Genomic DNA, 17,744 nt, shown 5'->3' with positions numbered 1-17,744 from the left:
CACCTGACAAACAAAATTCCACCATTGAGGTAACCACTAACCAAAGGAATGCAACTGGGAAGGAGCATCCCACAACAACTATAAAACACCCCAGAAGCAAATCTTGAGTTCAAGCAAAATGACTCCATCGTCACAGTGAATAGCAGACCATAGAAATACATCAAATTCAAATACCTTTCTGATGCAGCTGGAGTAGACATTAATCACGTATGGAAGCCTATGCGCAAGCTTGGGAGGCCCATAAGGTGCTGGTGGCAGTCCAATGGGCTGAAATTGATATTTGGGTAGTTATATTATATGTTGAGCCTTTTTTTTTGGGTTTCAACGCAATAGGACTAATTTATAATAGTACACAGGATTAGCAGTTAAGTGTTTGAGACTTTGAGTTAGATTACAATACTTAATAATTAGATAGAGTTCTGGCTTGAGTTTATTTACTTTATTTAGTGTGTGAGTAGAATTAGGAGTCATTATGAGTCAATTTAGAATTTTAGAAGGTCTTTATACATGTAATCTATTAGAGAGATGATTTGAGTAAAGAATATGAGAATTTAAAGAGTTTTGGTGTTGTTGAGTAGTGCATATGAGATAGGTATCCCAAACATAATTTCTTCCTCCCAAGCAGATCGACCTCATCTCTTTTCTCTTCCCTTCCATCGATCTGATTTTTCCTTAACAATGCAGATGCTTTCTTTATCTCAGATCTGATCACAAATTTGATCATTGGGCTTACTTGCATCTGAGATCCATAATCTGGATTTTCAAATTGCATTATGTAGTAACAGAGCTAAACCTAGCCATGGAGACCTACGTTTTCATGACCAGAGTTCGTTTGCCCAATAGAACAGTTATTTTATTCATAGATGATGACAAAGTGAAAATTTCATCTTGTGGTCAGTAATGGAGATGTTATCAAAGACCAACAAGATCATCATAGAGAAGCAAAACCAAGTCAAGATGATACAGATCAACCCATTCTTGCGCCAAAGATCTTACCAGTTCCGAGAGTTACATCTCTTTTCCATTTTCATTCAAGAGTTCTATTCTTATGTGTTTCCATGCCCCTTTGAGAAGATGGGGTTGATCCATATCATCTTGTCTTGATTCTGCTTCCTCTCTTTTTTTAACAATACTGAGTCGGCTTCTTCTCCTATCTGCATCGAATAGAACATGCTGTGCAAAATCTTCATCAAGTAAAACCTGCTCGATTTAGATCAGGAAAATCGTATGGATTTTAAGAAATCATGTGTCTGAGGCTGATGTCTTCATCGAATTCTCAATTTTCCAATATTGCAATGGTGCTTATTGTGAGATATTTGAAGTTTCCGAACACATTATTAAAGTTGAAGAGGTGTAGTCAATCGTGATAGCAATTTGTGCAACCTAAAGCCTTTCCATATGCAAAAGACGTTTGTTTTGAAAGGATTGGTTGGCAAAGTATGCTCAGACTCAAAGGAGGCAAAACCAACAGTGTAGCCATAAGATGACCCAAAAGGGTCAACACAAGAGGAAGACGACTTTTTTTTTTTGGGTGAATAAATAATACCATTACCAAAGAGAAGAAAAGAATTACAGAGGACCCCTAGGGGCAAGAAAAACACAAACAGCCAAAGCCTTAGCTAGGAGAGGCTGAAGAAACAAGAGAAACATTAGAGAGGCCTCAGGAGTCAACAATGAGCCTGTTCCTTGGGGAGTCTAAACAACTAGAGGGGGGGACAAGAGATAACTTTGCTTTAATCTCAAAGGAAATGGAATCCCAAATCTTTTGGTAAGGACGAGAATTGGAGGTCCATTTCCCGATATTATGCTCCATCCAAATATGGTTGATAGTGGCATAGAAAGCCAACCTCCCTACCACATCACAAATAGAGGAGCCAGCGAAGGTCATATCAATCCAAATCCACTCTCTAGAGAAGGGGAGAATTCTTCTACGGACCGGCCAGCACTTGAGGAGGATGCCTTTCCAAATAGCAGCAGCGGTAGGGCACTCAAAGAAAAGATGACTCAAGTCTTCAGCATTGTTCCAGCATAGGCAGCAAGCAGAAGAGACTTGGATCTGGCGGCTTCGAAGAAAAGCCTGCGTTGGGAGACAGTTGTTGAAAAGCCTCCATGCTGTGAAACAGTGGCGAGGAATGTGATGCTTGAACCAAAGAAGCTTGCGCCAAGGTACCAGCTGGCCTTTCAAACGAATGTAGTTCCAAGCTTCCTTAGAAGAGAAGAGGCCAGATCTGTTTGTTATCCAAAGAACACAATCTCCTTGGGCAGTAGGCCTTCTTGGAATAGAGGGGAGTTCACTCCAAATAAGGCTAAGAGAGTTGCCAGAGGGTGGGGGAACCCAGCCATCCTAATCAAGAATATCAGCAACCAAAGATAGCCTGTGAAGACCCATGGCATAAATGGAGCGGGGAGTGACCTGATGGAGAAGAATCCCCGAAGGGTGCCAATTGTCCAGCCAAAGGTAAGTGGAGAGACCATCACCAACCTGGGACCGAATGACCCGTAGCACAAGGTGTCGGCTAGCAAGAATTTTACGCCAGACCCAAGAAGCATCAAAGGAAGGGGAAGCCGTCCAGATAGAGTCATTTCGAAGAGGACCCGAATAAATCCAGTCAACCCAGATGCTTCTCTTCTTGGAAGCAATCTTCCAAATAAGCTTGATGATACTCGCAATGTTCACCTCTTTGATTCTTCGGATGCCTAGCCCACCTTCCGTCTTAGGGAGACACACAGCGGCCCAGCTTAGGGGATGGAGAAATCTAGAGGAATCATTGCCCTTCCAGAGAAAGGAGGCCATGAGAGTTTCCAAGGACTTGATGGTGGCCTGAGGTAGCCCATAAATCCCAGACCAATAGATATAAGATGACTCCAATACTGATTTGATAAGGATTAACCTGCCTGCATAGGAGAGAAGTTGCTTTTCCAAAGTTGAAGCCTTTTCCTGATCAAATCAAGCATAGGAGTGCAATGATGAGCAATAAGCCTGGCCGGGATCAGAGGAATACCCAAGTACTTGACTGGAAGCTTGCCCTCTAGGAAGCCAGATCTGGCAAAAAGAGCTATTTTGAGAACCTCTGAGACTCCAGCCAAAAATATAAAAGACTTTGAGGGGTTGATGCGGAGACCCGAGCGCTCATGGAAATGTTGAAGGCAACTTAAAATGCACTCAAGAGAGGTGACTGTGGCCTTTGAGAATATCATCAGATCGTCTGCAAAGGCCAGATGAGTGAGCTTAATGGCTTTACACTTGGGCATTGGCATAATAATCTGCTTATCAATACAAATATGAATCTCTCCGGATAGGACTTCCAAAGCCAAAGTGAACAAGTAGGGAGATAGAGGGCAGCCTTGGCGATTCCCCACAGAAGCACCAAAATAACCCGTTGGGCTACCATTGACCAGAACCGAGAACTTGGGGGAAGAAATGCAAGAGCTAACCCAATTTACAAAAGGCAGAGGGAATCCCATCTTAGTCATCACCTGAGTAATAAAGTCCAACCTAAGAGAGTCAAAGGCCTTGTGAATGTCAATCTTCAAGAGGAAGTGATGCAGAAGCCGAAACCATGATTAATTTGGCTGTTCTTTGATTTTTCGTTGGAGCCTTTTTATTTGTTTGTTCTTTTAGCCTAGGGTTAAAACAGTCTTTTTCATGGTTTATCTTCTTAGTTCCCCTCCACGATTTTAGAGGGATTAGTATTTTATTTTATTTGTTTTAGTTGTTTACACTTATACTCCTATTTAGAGTATAAGTCTATTCTGTGTTTCATAATTAGGATTCAGATTAGGAATCCCAACTCCTAATCTGATTAGGATTGCTTTAGATTGATTATTTGTAAGGCCTTTAGGCCCCCCTTTATTATTATAAATAGTAGAATCGTGGGAGGCTCCCCCACCTATTATGTTTGAAATTTTGTTTCTTCTTGCTGCTGCCGCCATGACTGCTGCTGCTTCTCTGTCTTGTGTGTCATATCAAGACCCCTTGTGAGTAATATCAAGGGCTAGGGCTGGAGTAATCCGGCGACTCCTTGCATCTTGCAGATCGGGAGGTTCGTCTTCTTCTTCCTTCAAGTTCTTCAAGGTTGCTGCTGCTGAAATTCTGCAATTCCAGTAAGAGTTACAATTTCCTGCAACTTTATCATCTCTTCTTCTTACTTCCATCTAACCTAATCGACTTCCCCAAACCCTAGCTTCATCTACATTCATCACAGCCCTATTCCCTCATCAGATTACACTCAAAACCTAACCACAGGTCCATCACAGTAACCCTCCCACTCGATCTCAGTTGCAGCCTCACCTATCCACTACAAACCCTAAATCCCTCCCTCAACATAAAAACCCAGAAACCCTAAGATCTGCCTAGACCTAACCAGCCATCCAAACCCCACCAAAGTCCAGCCGAACCACCCCCTCCCTGCTAGGAAAACTCGACCTAAAGCCCAGCCCCTAAATCTGCTCCTAAACCCTAGTTTCAGCTTAGATCCTAAATCTGAAAACCCAAAACCCTAACCCTAATATTTCTGAATTTCTATTTCTTATTCAAACCTCATTAAAACCTATTCTAATAGACTCCTAAAATTCTGCAGACCATTACCCAATAAAACCCTAACTCAATCTCCCATTCCTAACCCTAATTTTGCCCTAGTTACCCTAAACTGCCCATTCGGCCAACCCTAAAACAGAACCTGGTCCTAAGTGAGATTTATTTCACCTAGGCTACATTAGGAAGGAGGGAGAGTGATTTTTCCGATCAAACCCTCGAACTAAATCATTGCATAAAAGGATGTTGTCCGAGACATTCCTGCCAGGGATGAAGGCTGTTTGGTTGTCACTGACCAAGACATCCACAACACCTTTGAGCCTACGAGCAAGAATCTTTGCTATGAACTTGTAGAGGAGATTGCAAAGGGCAATGGGCCTAAAATCATTCATGGCAATAGCACCTTCCTTTTTAGGGATGAGGCAAAGAAAAGTATTGTTGATCCCAATAATTTGACTAGGATTTAGGAAGAAGCTTTCGATGGCAGCTACAAGATCAGATTTGATGATATTCCAAGCAGCTAAGAAAAACCCCATGCTAAAGCCATCCGGGCCCGGAGCACCATTGACCTTGAGAGAGTGACTAGCTTCCACAATTTCCTCTTCTGAGGAAGATGACTTTGATGTGGGACAAGAAGTAACGGTAAAAGGGGACGCGATGATTAATATGGGTGTAGCAACAATAGACTCTACTGCAGTGATGGATGTTCTACATATTGAATTTGTTATTCCCTATATATTCCAAGATGGGAATACGCCATCAACGTTTCATCTTCCAATCTTGATTCGTGAAACTGGTGCGGGGCATTAATCATTCTCCTGAGTTCTTCAGTTTTTGTCCTTCTACAAAACTTGAGGGCTAGTTTTCTCAACACCAGGGGGAATTAATGCAGCTGGATTAGACATTAATCCCATACGGAGACCTATGCGCAAGCTTGGAGGTGGCAATCCAATAGGCTAGAAGTAACCTTTGGGTAGTAACATTGTATGTTGAGCATTTTACTATTTTTAGGTTTCATTGTACTAGACCTAATTTATAAGTCCATAAAATGGGGATAAAGTTAGTACACGAGATTAATAGTTAAGTGCTGAGTTAGATTAGGATACTTAATAGTTAGATAAAGTTCTGTTTTGAGTTTATTTATTTTATTAAGTGTGTGAGTATGATTAGGAGTCATTTTACGAGTCAGTTTAGGAATTTTAGAACGTCTTATATATGTAATACATCCCATCAATTAGAGATGATATGAATGAGTTTTTTAAGAGTTTTGGTGCTATTGAGCAATGCTTTAGAGAATGGTAACCTAAACCTGATTTCATCCTTCTCTTCTGTTCTCTTCTTCTCCCTTCTTCCTCCCAAGCAGATCACCTCATCTCTTCCCCCCCCCCCCCCTCAATCTGATTTCTTCCTTTAACAATGCAAGTGCTTTCATTTATCTCAGTTCTGATCACAGATTTGGTCATTAGGCCAGATTGCATTTGAGATCCATAATATAGATTTTTGAAATTGCATTACTTTCTGCTTCTCCAGATGAGCAAGTCTTAAAGCTTTGTAGCTAAATAAAGCCATGTAGGTTGGTGACAAATGCTGACATACAGATTTAAATACCAAATATGAAAAAAAAGGCGATTTCAACTGATCTAGTTAAACCAATAGGACAAGAAAGAAACAACAGCAACTCAGCCTTATCCCAACTAAATGGAGTCGACTACATGGATCCTTGCAAAAACCAAGACTAAAAAAATAATAAAGAAAAAGAGCACAACAACATCTGCAGAAAACACAATAAAAAAGCCACCTAAAAGGAGTCAGCAACATGTATCGTGGTCCTGCAAACATCTCTATTCAAGGCTATGCTAGAGAGGAGGCCCAAACTATGCATGTCTTTCCTCACTACTTCCCCTAGGGTCATTTTAGGCCTGCCCCTAGCTCTTTCAGAAAGAAAAACCAATAAAAATAAATAAATAAAATATATTGAACAATTCAATATTAGAATTTGCCAGATAGGTCTATTTCATTTGTGACTGATGCGGATCTGGGGCGGTGAAAACCCTGTTTGGATAGCTTATGGGCCCACCCAATTAACAAAAGTCTAAATAATAAAAGGGCAATGGCAATCTTGTAACAACCAGAATTTTCTAAGGTTAAATTGGTATGTGAAGAAGAAGGGAGACAAAATATTACTATTTATTAAATAGGGACAAACTTGGAAGCAAATATAAGGTATGGGACAAAACAGGATTAAAGGAGAAGAGAGGGGTAAACCTGGAAATCATAAAGTAAAGGTTAAAAGAAAGAAATATCAAGAAGGGAGGGAGGGACTGACAGGTCATCTCCTACCTCTGGACTTTACAACAGGGCGGTAGAACCAGCACCTATACGAAAAAAGATTAGTCCTTCCAATGAGAACCAATCAAGCTGGGGTTTTAGAGTTAAGTTCCTGATTCCCACCTCTATTGATTACAAGTAATAGCAGGTCCAACAACGGTCAGTATGAAACTATGATTTAACCCTGTAATCAGACATGGCAGTAAAGGGAGAAAACAGACCTGAAGTCAGTCATAACTCCCTAGTCCAACAAGTTCTTGAACTGGGGTTCAAAATACCAGATTGTCTATGGATATAGCCAGAGATCCCCAAATCTGAGACTGAAAAGGATGAAGAACCAAAGGAAATCAACCCTACTTCGTGGGCTGTCTGTGTTGCCCAGAAACAGAGCTTGGGAAAATAAAACCAATGGAAAAAACCGAAGGAATAGAAATACAGAAGGAGAGGAATAAAGAAAGGATCAGGATAGAAGAAGAGAACGAAGGAGATCACACGACCTTGCAGATGCATCACACAGGTAACAGTATACAAAACCCAAATTTCTCACTCAAATCTGACTTTGCTAGTTACAACCATGTATTTAAAGACTCAAATAACCCATATCCTAATCAAAACCTAAAACTGAACAGACTTTAAAAGGGACTCAATCTTTAACTTCCTACCAACTCCTATAGTCATCTACCACTCAATATAAATCCAAATATTAAAGATAACCACAAAAGACTCACACCCAACCTCTACAACTACATAAAAGAAAAAAAAAAAAGGACTACAAAGACAAACCCAAAGTAAATAAATTACTAATATCTTACTAGACCCAAATCCCAATTGGACCCGGTTCATCTTCACATGGTTCCCCCAACGGGTTTGGGCCGGTCCAAGGAAATGCTCCTGCATCAGCGACCTTAGCAGATACACATAAGAATGGAATTATTATATGTAAAATCATTAAGGACTATCACAGATGATAATTGTAGTAAAGGACCAGAAATAACCTATATCCATGGCATCAATCAAAGGTAAGAAGTTGAGAATACCATGTCCTGCACTTTTCAGGGGTAACACAACAGAAGCAGCTGTCTCTACCTCTCGATTTCCATTCAAATCTGCGTTAGAAGTTGATTTACGTACAGTTGCTCCATATTTCTGATCTTGAGCTGAAGTAGCAATCTCTACTTCGAATGAACCAACTAATGGATCTCGAATATTTGAATCTGCAGTCTGTTACACCAACAATGAGTAATAGACTAATAGTATCTAATTCTTCCATTTATTATCACAAAAGGGGGGGGGGGGGGGAAGGTTATCTGATTCATCCATTCTCAAAACCAAATGGAATAATGTCCTTTATTTGATCCAGTGTATAGAGGCTTGCCTTGACAGTGCAGGACTGTGGCAATTCCAACTGCCAGATAGATAGGGCAAGGTCCACGTCAATCAATCATATAAACCCCCCCCCCCCCATCTTTGGTATGCACCCTTTTATTAGTCTCTGTCTTGGTGTGCACCCTCTTGGTAGTCCTGATTTTCAAAATTTTATTTTGCCATTTGGATAATTGTTTTTGGCTGAAACTTGAAATATCAGCGGGGAACTTTGGGATCTACCTATTGACAAAATTTGGGTCCCAATAGACATGCCATGTGACTCAAAAAGTTAAGTCGTGTAGAGAAGTTTATTTCAAAGGCTATGGAGTAAATGTTTGACCTAAAAAATGGTAAAAGAAGTTTTTAAAACAGTATTAGGATAAATCAGTATGTGCATTCTGGCAATGCCCAAAATTTTCATATTTAAAACAGATGGGAGTAAGTATTGATATTTGTAGCAGTCTATATCTCATAATTGTTTCCAGGACCTGATGCCACAGTTAAAAACTATTAATATCTCATACTAATAACTAATAAGTTTAGAGAAACTGGCGATTAAAAAAAAAAATGGCTACAATATTTCTATTTAAGAAATAAAGAAAATTCATCTGAACATGAATTGCCAAATATGAAATAAGAAGACAAGTTTGTAGATACACACATTTATAATATCCGCTTGAGTAGAATTTCCATTATCAGGGTTGAAATAGTTGTCATCTTCATTTGCAACATAGCCTCCGTCATCAGAGTCCTCTACAAGTTCAAATGCATGTCGACCTGGGGATTTGGGTGTCATCGGCCGAAATGTGGATGTCATATTCTTGTTGGGAGCAGAACAGCCTAAAGATTGACTGCTACCTGCATAATGGAAAACAGTGGGGAAGAAAGATGATGTTTCTGTATAAATCATATACACCCACGCCCCTCAAAAAATTAAGGGAAAAAAGAAGAAGAAGAAAACCAATGTTCAACAACATATGACATGCCACTAGAATAGAAGGGTTGGGAGGCTAACAACTAACAAGGTTTTGTAGAAAGATTCAACCAATGTTCCTCTCAACTCAAGTTTCTAACTCACCCTCGATAGTCTTCTTCTTCCTCACACCCCTCTTTGAATTGAGACCATAGCTAGCAAGGAAATCTAGATATTGCCTGGGGATGGGAAATTTGAAAAATCACTTTCTCATTGTACCCATAGAAACAAGTACATTAGCACATCCTAACTTCTGCATCACTGGTACCAATTCAGAAAAAAGATTCACCACCACAACAAGACCAAGGAGGATAACCATTGCTCAGAGTTCCAAGTTCCAATAGAGAGACCTTATGTATGAGAGGGAATAGCAGTATCACAAGAGCAGGGGAAGTGCCTGCACAAGGCTGTAGATTTGGCAACTCTAACATCCTTAACAGGATGCCTCAGTTCTGTAATAAGTGAAATTTTCCTAATCAATGTCATAACATACTTTTCTATTGGTGGCAGTACGTAATTATCACCGGAAAATTTTTTGAAAGGGGCGGGTGTTTAGGAATAAATTTATTTCAGAAAATTTTACAAAACCTAATGATGTCAGACATAATATTTCAGTAGCATTACGTTCATTGATTCTGTGATTTCAACACCACGTTTAATAATACCAACAGAACATCACAATGCGTAATTGAAGAGGGGGGGAGGGGGGGTGGGGGAGTGAGTGGGTTGATTAATGAAGTGAAAATGAAGAGAACTGTACCATGTCTTCGAGCAGTCTGCAGTGAGGGGAGTCCAGAAGGAATGAGGTTGAGTTTATCGAAAGAAGCAGGTTGAGTGAACTTGGAACCCTCATTCATCCAGTCATTGGCTAATAGTGCATTGGGCATAGAGGAAGAAACTCTGTAAGACGAAGAAACGCCTTGTCTCCAGAATCGTCGATCTATATCAATGTCGGAGGCAACATCCTCATCTTCTTGTTCATCTTGGCCTTCATCTTCTTCCGTATCAAATGTTTGCGGTCGGGCATTAGAAGGACACTTGCGGAGTTCGATAAGACGATCGAGAACCTGATCAACGCTGCGCTTATGAATGTAAAAAGCGGAAATGGCCATAAGCGATGCTCCGACTAGAGCAGCCATGGCGAGTTGCAGGGGCGAGGCTGATGGAGTAGAGGAAGAAGAAAAATCCATGACCAATAGCGAGTAATGGCTAATATGTTGCAAATGACCACAGAAGCTTACTAATGGCGAAAGTATCAATGAAGACTGTAACTGTAACTAACCACCCCTTCGGCCTCCCCCTCTCCCTCGCATTTCTGACCTTCTTTTCACTTCTCACTTCTTTTATAGTACCTGATTTAGTAGCCATGGTTGTAAGTATCGGTATCGTATCTCTCGTATCGGGAGATACGTAGCGGTTTTGTTAGTCATCGATACTGATACTGTATAGGTAACATGGTACGAACAAAGGGTAAAATGATAAAAAAAACTCATTTTTTTAAAGGAATTTCCAAGATAGTTTTGTTCGATACAACCAATTCAGACCGATACTATATCGATATCATATCGATTTTACGTATTGCCAATACTCGTTCGGATACCGTGCTAAGGGTTAGTGATTGTTTTGGATAGTAAACGTAAAGTGATTTAGTGACGGCAACCTCGTGTTTGCCAGTTGCACACTTGCACTTACAGGCCAATGTTTCGTAGCTCGAAACGGGGAGCGATTCGGTTGGGAGATTGGCGGAAAAGAGGAACGTGAGACCGTCAAAGTGATACTAATCGTGTGTCATCGTTTGTTGGGGCTCTAGAGCGGTGCCTAGTACGTGTCAGATAACGTACTATTTCGTAGAATGAAAAATCATACACCAACCACTACCATGGATCCCATAGTGGGCCTGGTGTATCCAAATTTTTATTCCGGTAATGGGACCCGTGTGTGTGCAGTTAGTCAGTGTATCCCGGCGGACCCGTTGGGTAATCGGTTCACACACAAAAAAAAAAGATAAAAATAACTGGTCGTGTAACCCCTACACGACGAGCATGGTAGCCAATGAAAGGCATTGGTGTTTGGATGCGATTTTTTATTTCATTAGGATCAAACAGTCTTTTTGCTCACATAGTTTGTTTGTGTCTAGACACAGGAACCACGCTAACTACACAATTGGTTGATTAGTGTTCTTTTTCCCAATAAATAGGGCAAATAAAAAAAAAGGGGAGCATTCTCTCAGGGGGAATGTAGGGGCCAATTACACGTGGGGCTAGTCAGAATGCACAAGGAAGCAACTTGGGGGGCGGAATTTCACCTTTCATAGGGGGCGGGGTGGTCATCGTCCCCCATTGTGTTTGGATATGGGCGGTACACTCTCCCCATCTTCCCCACAAAAAACTTTTTTCCATAAAAAAAAATGGGGCAATGTTCTCTACCCGAAGCGCACGGGGCGCAAGCTGCACTCAGACACATGGGGCGGGACGAGTGTGTCATTTCGGTCATCAGGGGGCGGGCCGATCATTTTGCCCACTCCCATGTATTTGGGGGAAAATAATCCTCTCCAATTCCCTAAAGTGTGTTGTGCGATAGTTTGAGGTGGAGATGTCGACACCTGACAACTGGGACATCCAACGATCCAAACTCATTAGAGAGGATTAAAATCCTAGTGAAGAGAACATTTCCCTAAAAAGGCGTTGGACAAATTGACATATTTACAAAACATGTCACTCTATTGGATCTCTCACAAATTGACATATATACAAAATAGGGAATTTTACACATACCTCTCCTGAGGTTTCGATTAATTACCGTTGCATTCATCTTTCTTTACTATTTACACATACCTCCCCTACTTTTCTAAATATTTAATAACTTAATCCAAGCCGTTAGTGGTTCCCATTAGTGACAAACGGTAGGGTGTGTTTTAAAAATTTTAGGACCAATATACCCTTGATAGGGTAAAATGACATTAATGTCTTCTTCTTCCATTGCAATCACGAGATTCAAGAAGCTCCCGAGCAAGCATGGAAGTACACATTAATGGTGGTTATAAGTTATAATAGAGGAACTAGAAGAGAAGGAAGAACCCTAACCTAAAGCCATGACCGCCGACCTCACCCTTTCCTTGTGAGTTCATTTCCACAGCTCCACCGCCTCCATATGAATGAACGAGTTCTTTTAACTTGGTTGAAAAATAATAATTGCATATGGGGGAAAAAAAAATCAAGGAATCACATATCAATGCATTTTGAGTTCATATAATTGAACAAAAAAAAGGAGCGGAAGAGTTGAGGGTTTCTTGCTGTTTTAAAATATGGATTAATTATTTTACTCAACTCAATTTCTAAGTAAGCCGGCTTTATGATTTTTATAAAAAATGACTAAACTCGTTGTAAGCCGGCTTTATGATTTTTATAAAAAATGACTAAACTCGTTGAGTTTGTCCTGAATCAGGTAAAAATACCACCAAGTCTTATTTGACTCGGACAATTTATGACCCATGCCAATCTCGTCTTTTTATACCTTGACCTAGTCTGCACGACTCTTGACCAGGTTCTCCAAAAGTTTGATTCAACTCGAGGGACTCGCCCCAATCAAAACCCGATTTTCCAACTATGATTTAAACAACTATTTGAAATAAGACAGGGACAACAAAAAAAAAGTCACATTTCAAATTCACATGTAGATGTGTCATTTAGGCGATTCCAATTAGTTAAAACTAGTAAAAAGGGTGATGGTTCTCACAATCAAATCTTCATTTATTCATTTGCAAAAGATATGAGATACCACTTGGGGATGAACCTAAAAACCTTAAGGCATTAGGTTGGGATGGCCTAAGAATATGTTAAGACACATCCAAATATCGTAGATAATCGATATGGGACAATACCTCTATAACTCCAAATGTCTTAACAAATATCAACATGTCCTTCTCCTACCCCTTGTACGCTACCCTTGTAATGCTATCTATGTGCACAGATCATAAAGTAGATAAAATTCAAAAACCCCAAAGCTGCAATGAAGAAGTAGAAGTAATCAATCCTCCCAACATTAATGATGTCGTCATCCAATCAGTCATGACCATGCTTTCTGGTTTTGTGGTGCACAATCACCACAATCAAGCTGCTTAGATAATTCGCCTCGGCCATGGTGCATGAGAAGAGTGAATTACCGATGCTTTTCATGTGTTCTGGAAATTGCTTATAGTAAAACTCGATCAGTTCGATTATATTGAATGCCTTGCAGAATCCCATTAGGATAAGCTGAGGTGCGAGCCAGAAGGCCAATATTGGTTGGGCGTGCTCTAGGGCTACCCTCCTCTTCTTCTCGACAATGCCAACAACCACCATGGATAGAATGGAGAAAGCATCCCAATTCCTATCCTTTGGAGAAGGGTGATGCCCCATTGGTGTTTGGTCTCTTCAAATCGATGGAACGACTATTCGATTATAGATTGGAACCCATATGGCCAAAGTGACTGTAGATAAGATGACCAAGGATCCTGCGGGGATCTCAAACTTGAGTCCTAGATGGTGCTCCATTTTCAATGCTTGTGAGACCGTTAATGTCCCCTGTTGTGCGATAGAAAGGAAGCAGATGATATTAGAAGCCCATATCGGCACGATTCGAATCAAGCACTTCACCTCTTCGATTTGTTGGATGCTATAGAGGCTCCATGGCCTTGACAACGATCCATCTGGCTTTATTTCTCCATCTAACACTATCCCATCATTGTTCAGACACCTGAACTATTGTGTGAGAGGAAGCTTGGAGACTATGAGACCATATCCATTTTCTATAGTTGCTATTGCTTGTGTATCAAGCATGCTATCCCATGACAACCTCTCAATCTCTCTCAATATAGTAGATACAATATATTGTAATCTTTCTCATTATAGTAAATGCATATAGGTAATTGAGTTTCCAACATGTGGATTCCTCTCATCTATTTATAGTCTCAATATTGTAATCTATGTTAAGGCAATAATATTAAGATCACAATCCAATAGAGACTATGGTAGTCTTCTTTAGGAGGGAGCTTCAGGTGACATTTCTTGAAGGCAACAACAAACACTTGCACGATGCTAGAGAAGGTACTCCCCTCCGGTTGGACATAAACGTAAAGCTTTGTGCCAAGAAAGAAGAGAACGATGGAGAATGCCATAAAAGCAGTGGGGATACCCAAACCCAAGGTCCAACTGATGTTGGTTTGGATATAGACGACAAGAGTGACAGAGATCATGATGGCTATTGTGAAAGTGTAGTAGTACCAGTTGAAGAAACTGTTCATACTCTTCCTTCCTTCTTCTGTGGTGAGGTCGAACTGATCCAATCCAAAGGGTAGGCTGGCCGGTCTGATCCCAACCACACCAATAGTCAGAAAACCCAATGCCATGCATAGGAAGCCCAACTGACCTCCGATGGCTCCCACATACTGGGTGTTCGGATGCGGCTGGTTAGGGCATGGGGGAGGATGCAATGCCTGAATCACTGCTATGAGAGTTAGAGCCACCATACCCTGGAGATCAATGAAGGTCAACATTTGATACTAATCAAAGGGCCCAAAGGGTAGATTTAGATCCTCTGTTTCCGCCTGCCCATGTGACTTGCAGCCTCACACAGGCAAGGGCAAAATGACCACCCTACCCATTGCCCGAGCACCCTACTTGGGTGGGGTCCACACCCTGCCTATGTGAGGTTGCACGTCGGCTGCATGGGTAGGTTGCAATAGAGGATCTCGATCCCCAAAGGGTCCAATTCACAATTGAGAATGGATCATTTGCACATACCAACAAGTGAATGTACATGTGAGAGCCAATATGTAGACGCTGAATTTTGGCACCTTGGAAGTGTGACTAGGCGATAATGATCAAAGCTCGACTGGCTTGCGTGGTGACCAAATGGTGAAAAATTACCAATTTACCCTTATCCCACTTTTTGTAACCAAACTATCCCAAGTAGAGCCCAAATCCCTAGGATAGCCTTATTTAACCATTTTAAGCCCACATGTGAAATTTCACTCCAATCTGACACCTTTTGTCAAAATGACTGTTTTACCCCTGGCCTGGTTCTCGGCATCTGGGCGGCCCGATTTGGCCCAAAACACTTTGGATGACCTTATTTTATCATATTAAGCTTTCACGTAAAGTTTCGGCCAAATCGGGTAATTTTTATAAAAATGACCGTTTTACCCCTGATACGTTTCTCGGTATCTAAACCACCTGATTTAGTCCGAAACACTTTGGATGACCTCAGTTGGTCATATTGTGCTTACACGTAAAATTTCATGTAATTCCGGTATCATTTTGACCTTGATCGGTGTGAAACACCATTTATGTGCTTTCCTCGATATCCGTACCACTTTTAGGCAAAATCTGGCCATAACTGCCACATGGATGGAAAGTAAATGTTGAGACCTTCGCGGCGATATGTAGAGCGTCAAAATCGGCCATTCGGTTTTGGAGATATTAGCATTTGAACGTGGACCTTGAAAATGGAATCTTTAAATGGTTTATATAAAATTTAAAAAAAAAGTGGGGCTAACTGAGTTGACTCGAACCGGGTCAACCCAGTCTGACCTAGCCCAGTTGAACTGTCGGCGGGGGATAAACCCCCACCATTTAGGCTGAGCCACACATGGCCCCATGCCCACTTGCCTGACCCAAGATAAGGCTGTCCAGCAGGCCTAGGCACACGCAAGCCCAGCCAGCCCATCAGCCTTTGGTTCCCTGCCATCAATACCCCAGGGCTCATTCAGTCATTTCCTCTAACAGATTTTTTCCTATAAATAGCAGGCCATTTGGAGGGTTTAAAGACCCAGAAAATTCATGAAAAAATTATCATTATGAAGCTCGTTCTCCCCTCTGTCCATCTATCTAGATAAATCCCCAGACCATACTTTCATAGACATATAAAATTTCTCAAATACCCCTTGTTCACCACTCTTGACATTCGGGACAACCACACTTGGAGTGGCTTTCGGTGCTTTTCAGAGATAATTCCGGCCATCCAAGGATATGTAAACTGAGCCCAGACACTTCCACGCTTCAAGGGTAGTTTTTATATATTTTTATTTATCTTTTATGTATTTCTTTTGATTTTCTTTAGTTAAAAGAGGTTGTTTTCAGTTAAAAAATCTTCAAAAATAACACAAGAGCGATAAAATTCTGAAATTTTCAGAGATGATGTTTACCACTATGTTTGATATTCTTTAATTTTCTCAAGCTCCAAATCATGGTTTTTGTGATATTTTTACCCCTATGAAAGATTTTGGATTATGTAAAATCTAAACATGTGGGTGGGTATTTGGACCAAATTATTATGACCATGTTAAAGATCATGTTTTGATTAGTGGGAATGAGCTCTGGTTTGATCCAATTCGGATCTGTGATGGGGATTTTGTATTTTTCTTTGTTTTCCCTTCTTTTTAGCATTTCATAAAACATAAAAAAATAGTATAAATGCATAAAAATTCACAAAAAAAATTATGGGATACATATTTCATCAGGATTGATTTTATGGGATCATTAATCACTGACATGAATGTTTGATCATTTTCATAGGTGTTCCTTACCATGTTAGGGATGTAGATGTCATTTTTCTATTTGTTGTGAAAATCCAAGAAAAGCAGAAAAAATATATATATTTCTAAGCATTAAATTCTGTATCAAGTTGTTTTATAATGTTTTCATATGCATACATGCCCATCATGAAACAGAACCATGCATAAAATGTCACTTATGCCCTCGGGGGCATTTAGGTAATCTACCAAATGCAAGCCCATTGTGCCATCCAATAGTCTTACTCGACATGTTTAGTAATTTCAGGATGTTTAATGACATATCAAATGCCTAAAATAACTTAAAAGTTCTTGTTCTAGCATTTTACCATTTTGCCCTTAGAGGTATTTTGGTCATTTTGCGACTAAATCATGTTTAAGGTCCTGAAAAGGTTTCTATCACTTTATTTGTATGTTTTAACTTTCATAAGCATGTCTTAAGCATAATTTTTCTTTTTCATGAGTTTTTCATACATTTTGCCCTTTAAAGGCATTTTCGTAATTTTGGTCATTTTGATCTTTAAGCCATTTTGTTGATCAAACTTATCCATGATATTACCATTGTCCTAGGATCTTAATAATTTTTCATAATTGACCATGTTTTTTACCATAGAGTTAAGTTTTCTAACTTAGGTAAAATAAATCAACTAGATTAATTAGGTCGCATAATGTACATAATCACCTAACTTAGGAGTAGTAATTAGGATTAAAACATTAATTTTAATTAGCCTAATAAGGTCCATAAATTTCAACAAGGATGATCAAAACACCAAAAAAAAAAAAAAGTTTAATTAGGTGCATAATACGTATAACACAACAGCATACAATAGAGTTTGTTCTAGGAAGACCGGTCGTCGGCCGGACAGTTGCTTGGTGCCTAACACCTTCCCAGCCCGTAACTTGACACTTACCCAGAGATCTGGAGTAGACCATCCATTGAGTCATTGGAGTTAATTTAGCATTCTTCTCTGAAGGATGGGCACCATTTGTGGGTC

At 40.2% G+C, this 17,744-nt stretch overlaps 1 protein-coding gene and 1 pseudogene across 2 annotated transcripts in view; both read right to left on the bottom strand.

Annotated features, from left to right (window-relative positions):
* The window catches only part of LOC122671601 (probable AMP deaminase), a 60,546-nt gene extending 50,065 nt beyond the window's left edge, over nucleotides 1-10,481 (bottom strand). For both annotated transcript variants that reach the window (XM_043868914.1, XM_043868915.1), the window contains exons 1-3: nucleotides 9,961-10,481; nucleotides 8,889-9,085; nucleotides 7,900-8,083 (exon numbers count right to left, since the gene is read on the bottom strand). In XM_043868914.1, the coding sequence (XP_043724849.1) occupies nucleotides 7,900-8,083; nucleotides 8,889-9,085; nucleotides 9,961-10,390 (811 nt within the window). In that variant the 5' untranslated portion in view covers nucleotides 10,391-10,481. The remainder of the gene's footprint in view (nucleotides 1-7,899; nucleotides 8,084-8,888; nucleotides 9,086-9,960) is intronic.
* Nucleotides 10,482-13,099: 2,618 nt separating this feature from the next.
* Nucleotides 13,100-14,017, bottom strand: LOC122671266 (annotated as a pseudogene).
* Between the last annotated feature and the right edge of the window lie 3,727 nt (nucleotides 14,018-17,744).

This window comes from Telopea speciosissima, chromosome 8 (genome assembly GCF_018873765.1).
Source record: "Telopea speciosissima isolate NSW1024214 ecotype Mountain lineage chromosome 8, Tspe_v1, whole genome shotgun sequence".
In the NCBI taxonomy this organism is placed as follows: domain Eukaryota; kingdom Viridiplantae; phylum Streptophyta; class Magnoliopsida; order Proteales; family Proteaceae; genus Telopea; species Telopea speciosissima.
Note: the sequence above shows the minus strand (reverse complement) of the source record. Positions and strands in the feature narration are given on the sequence as shown.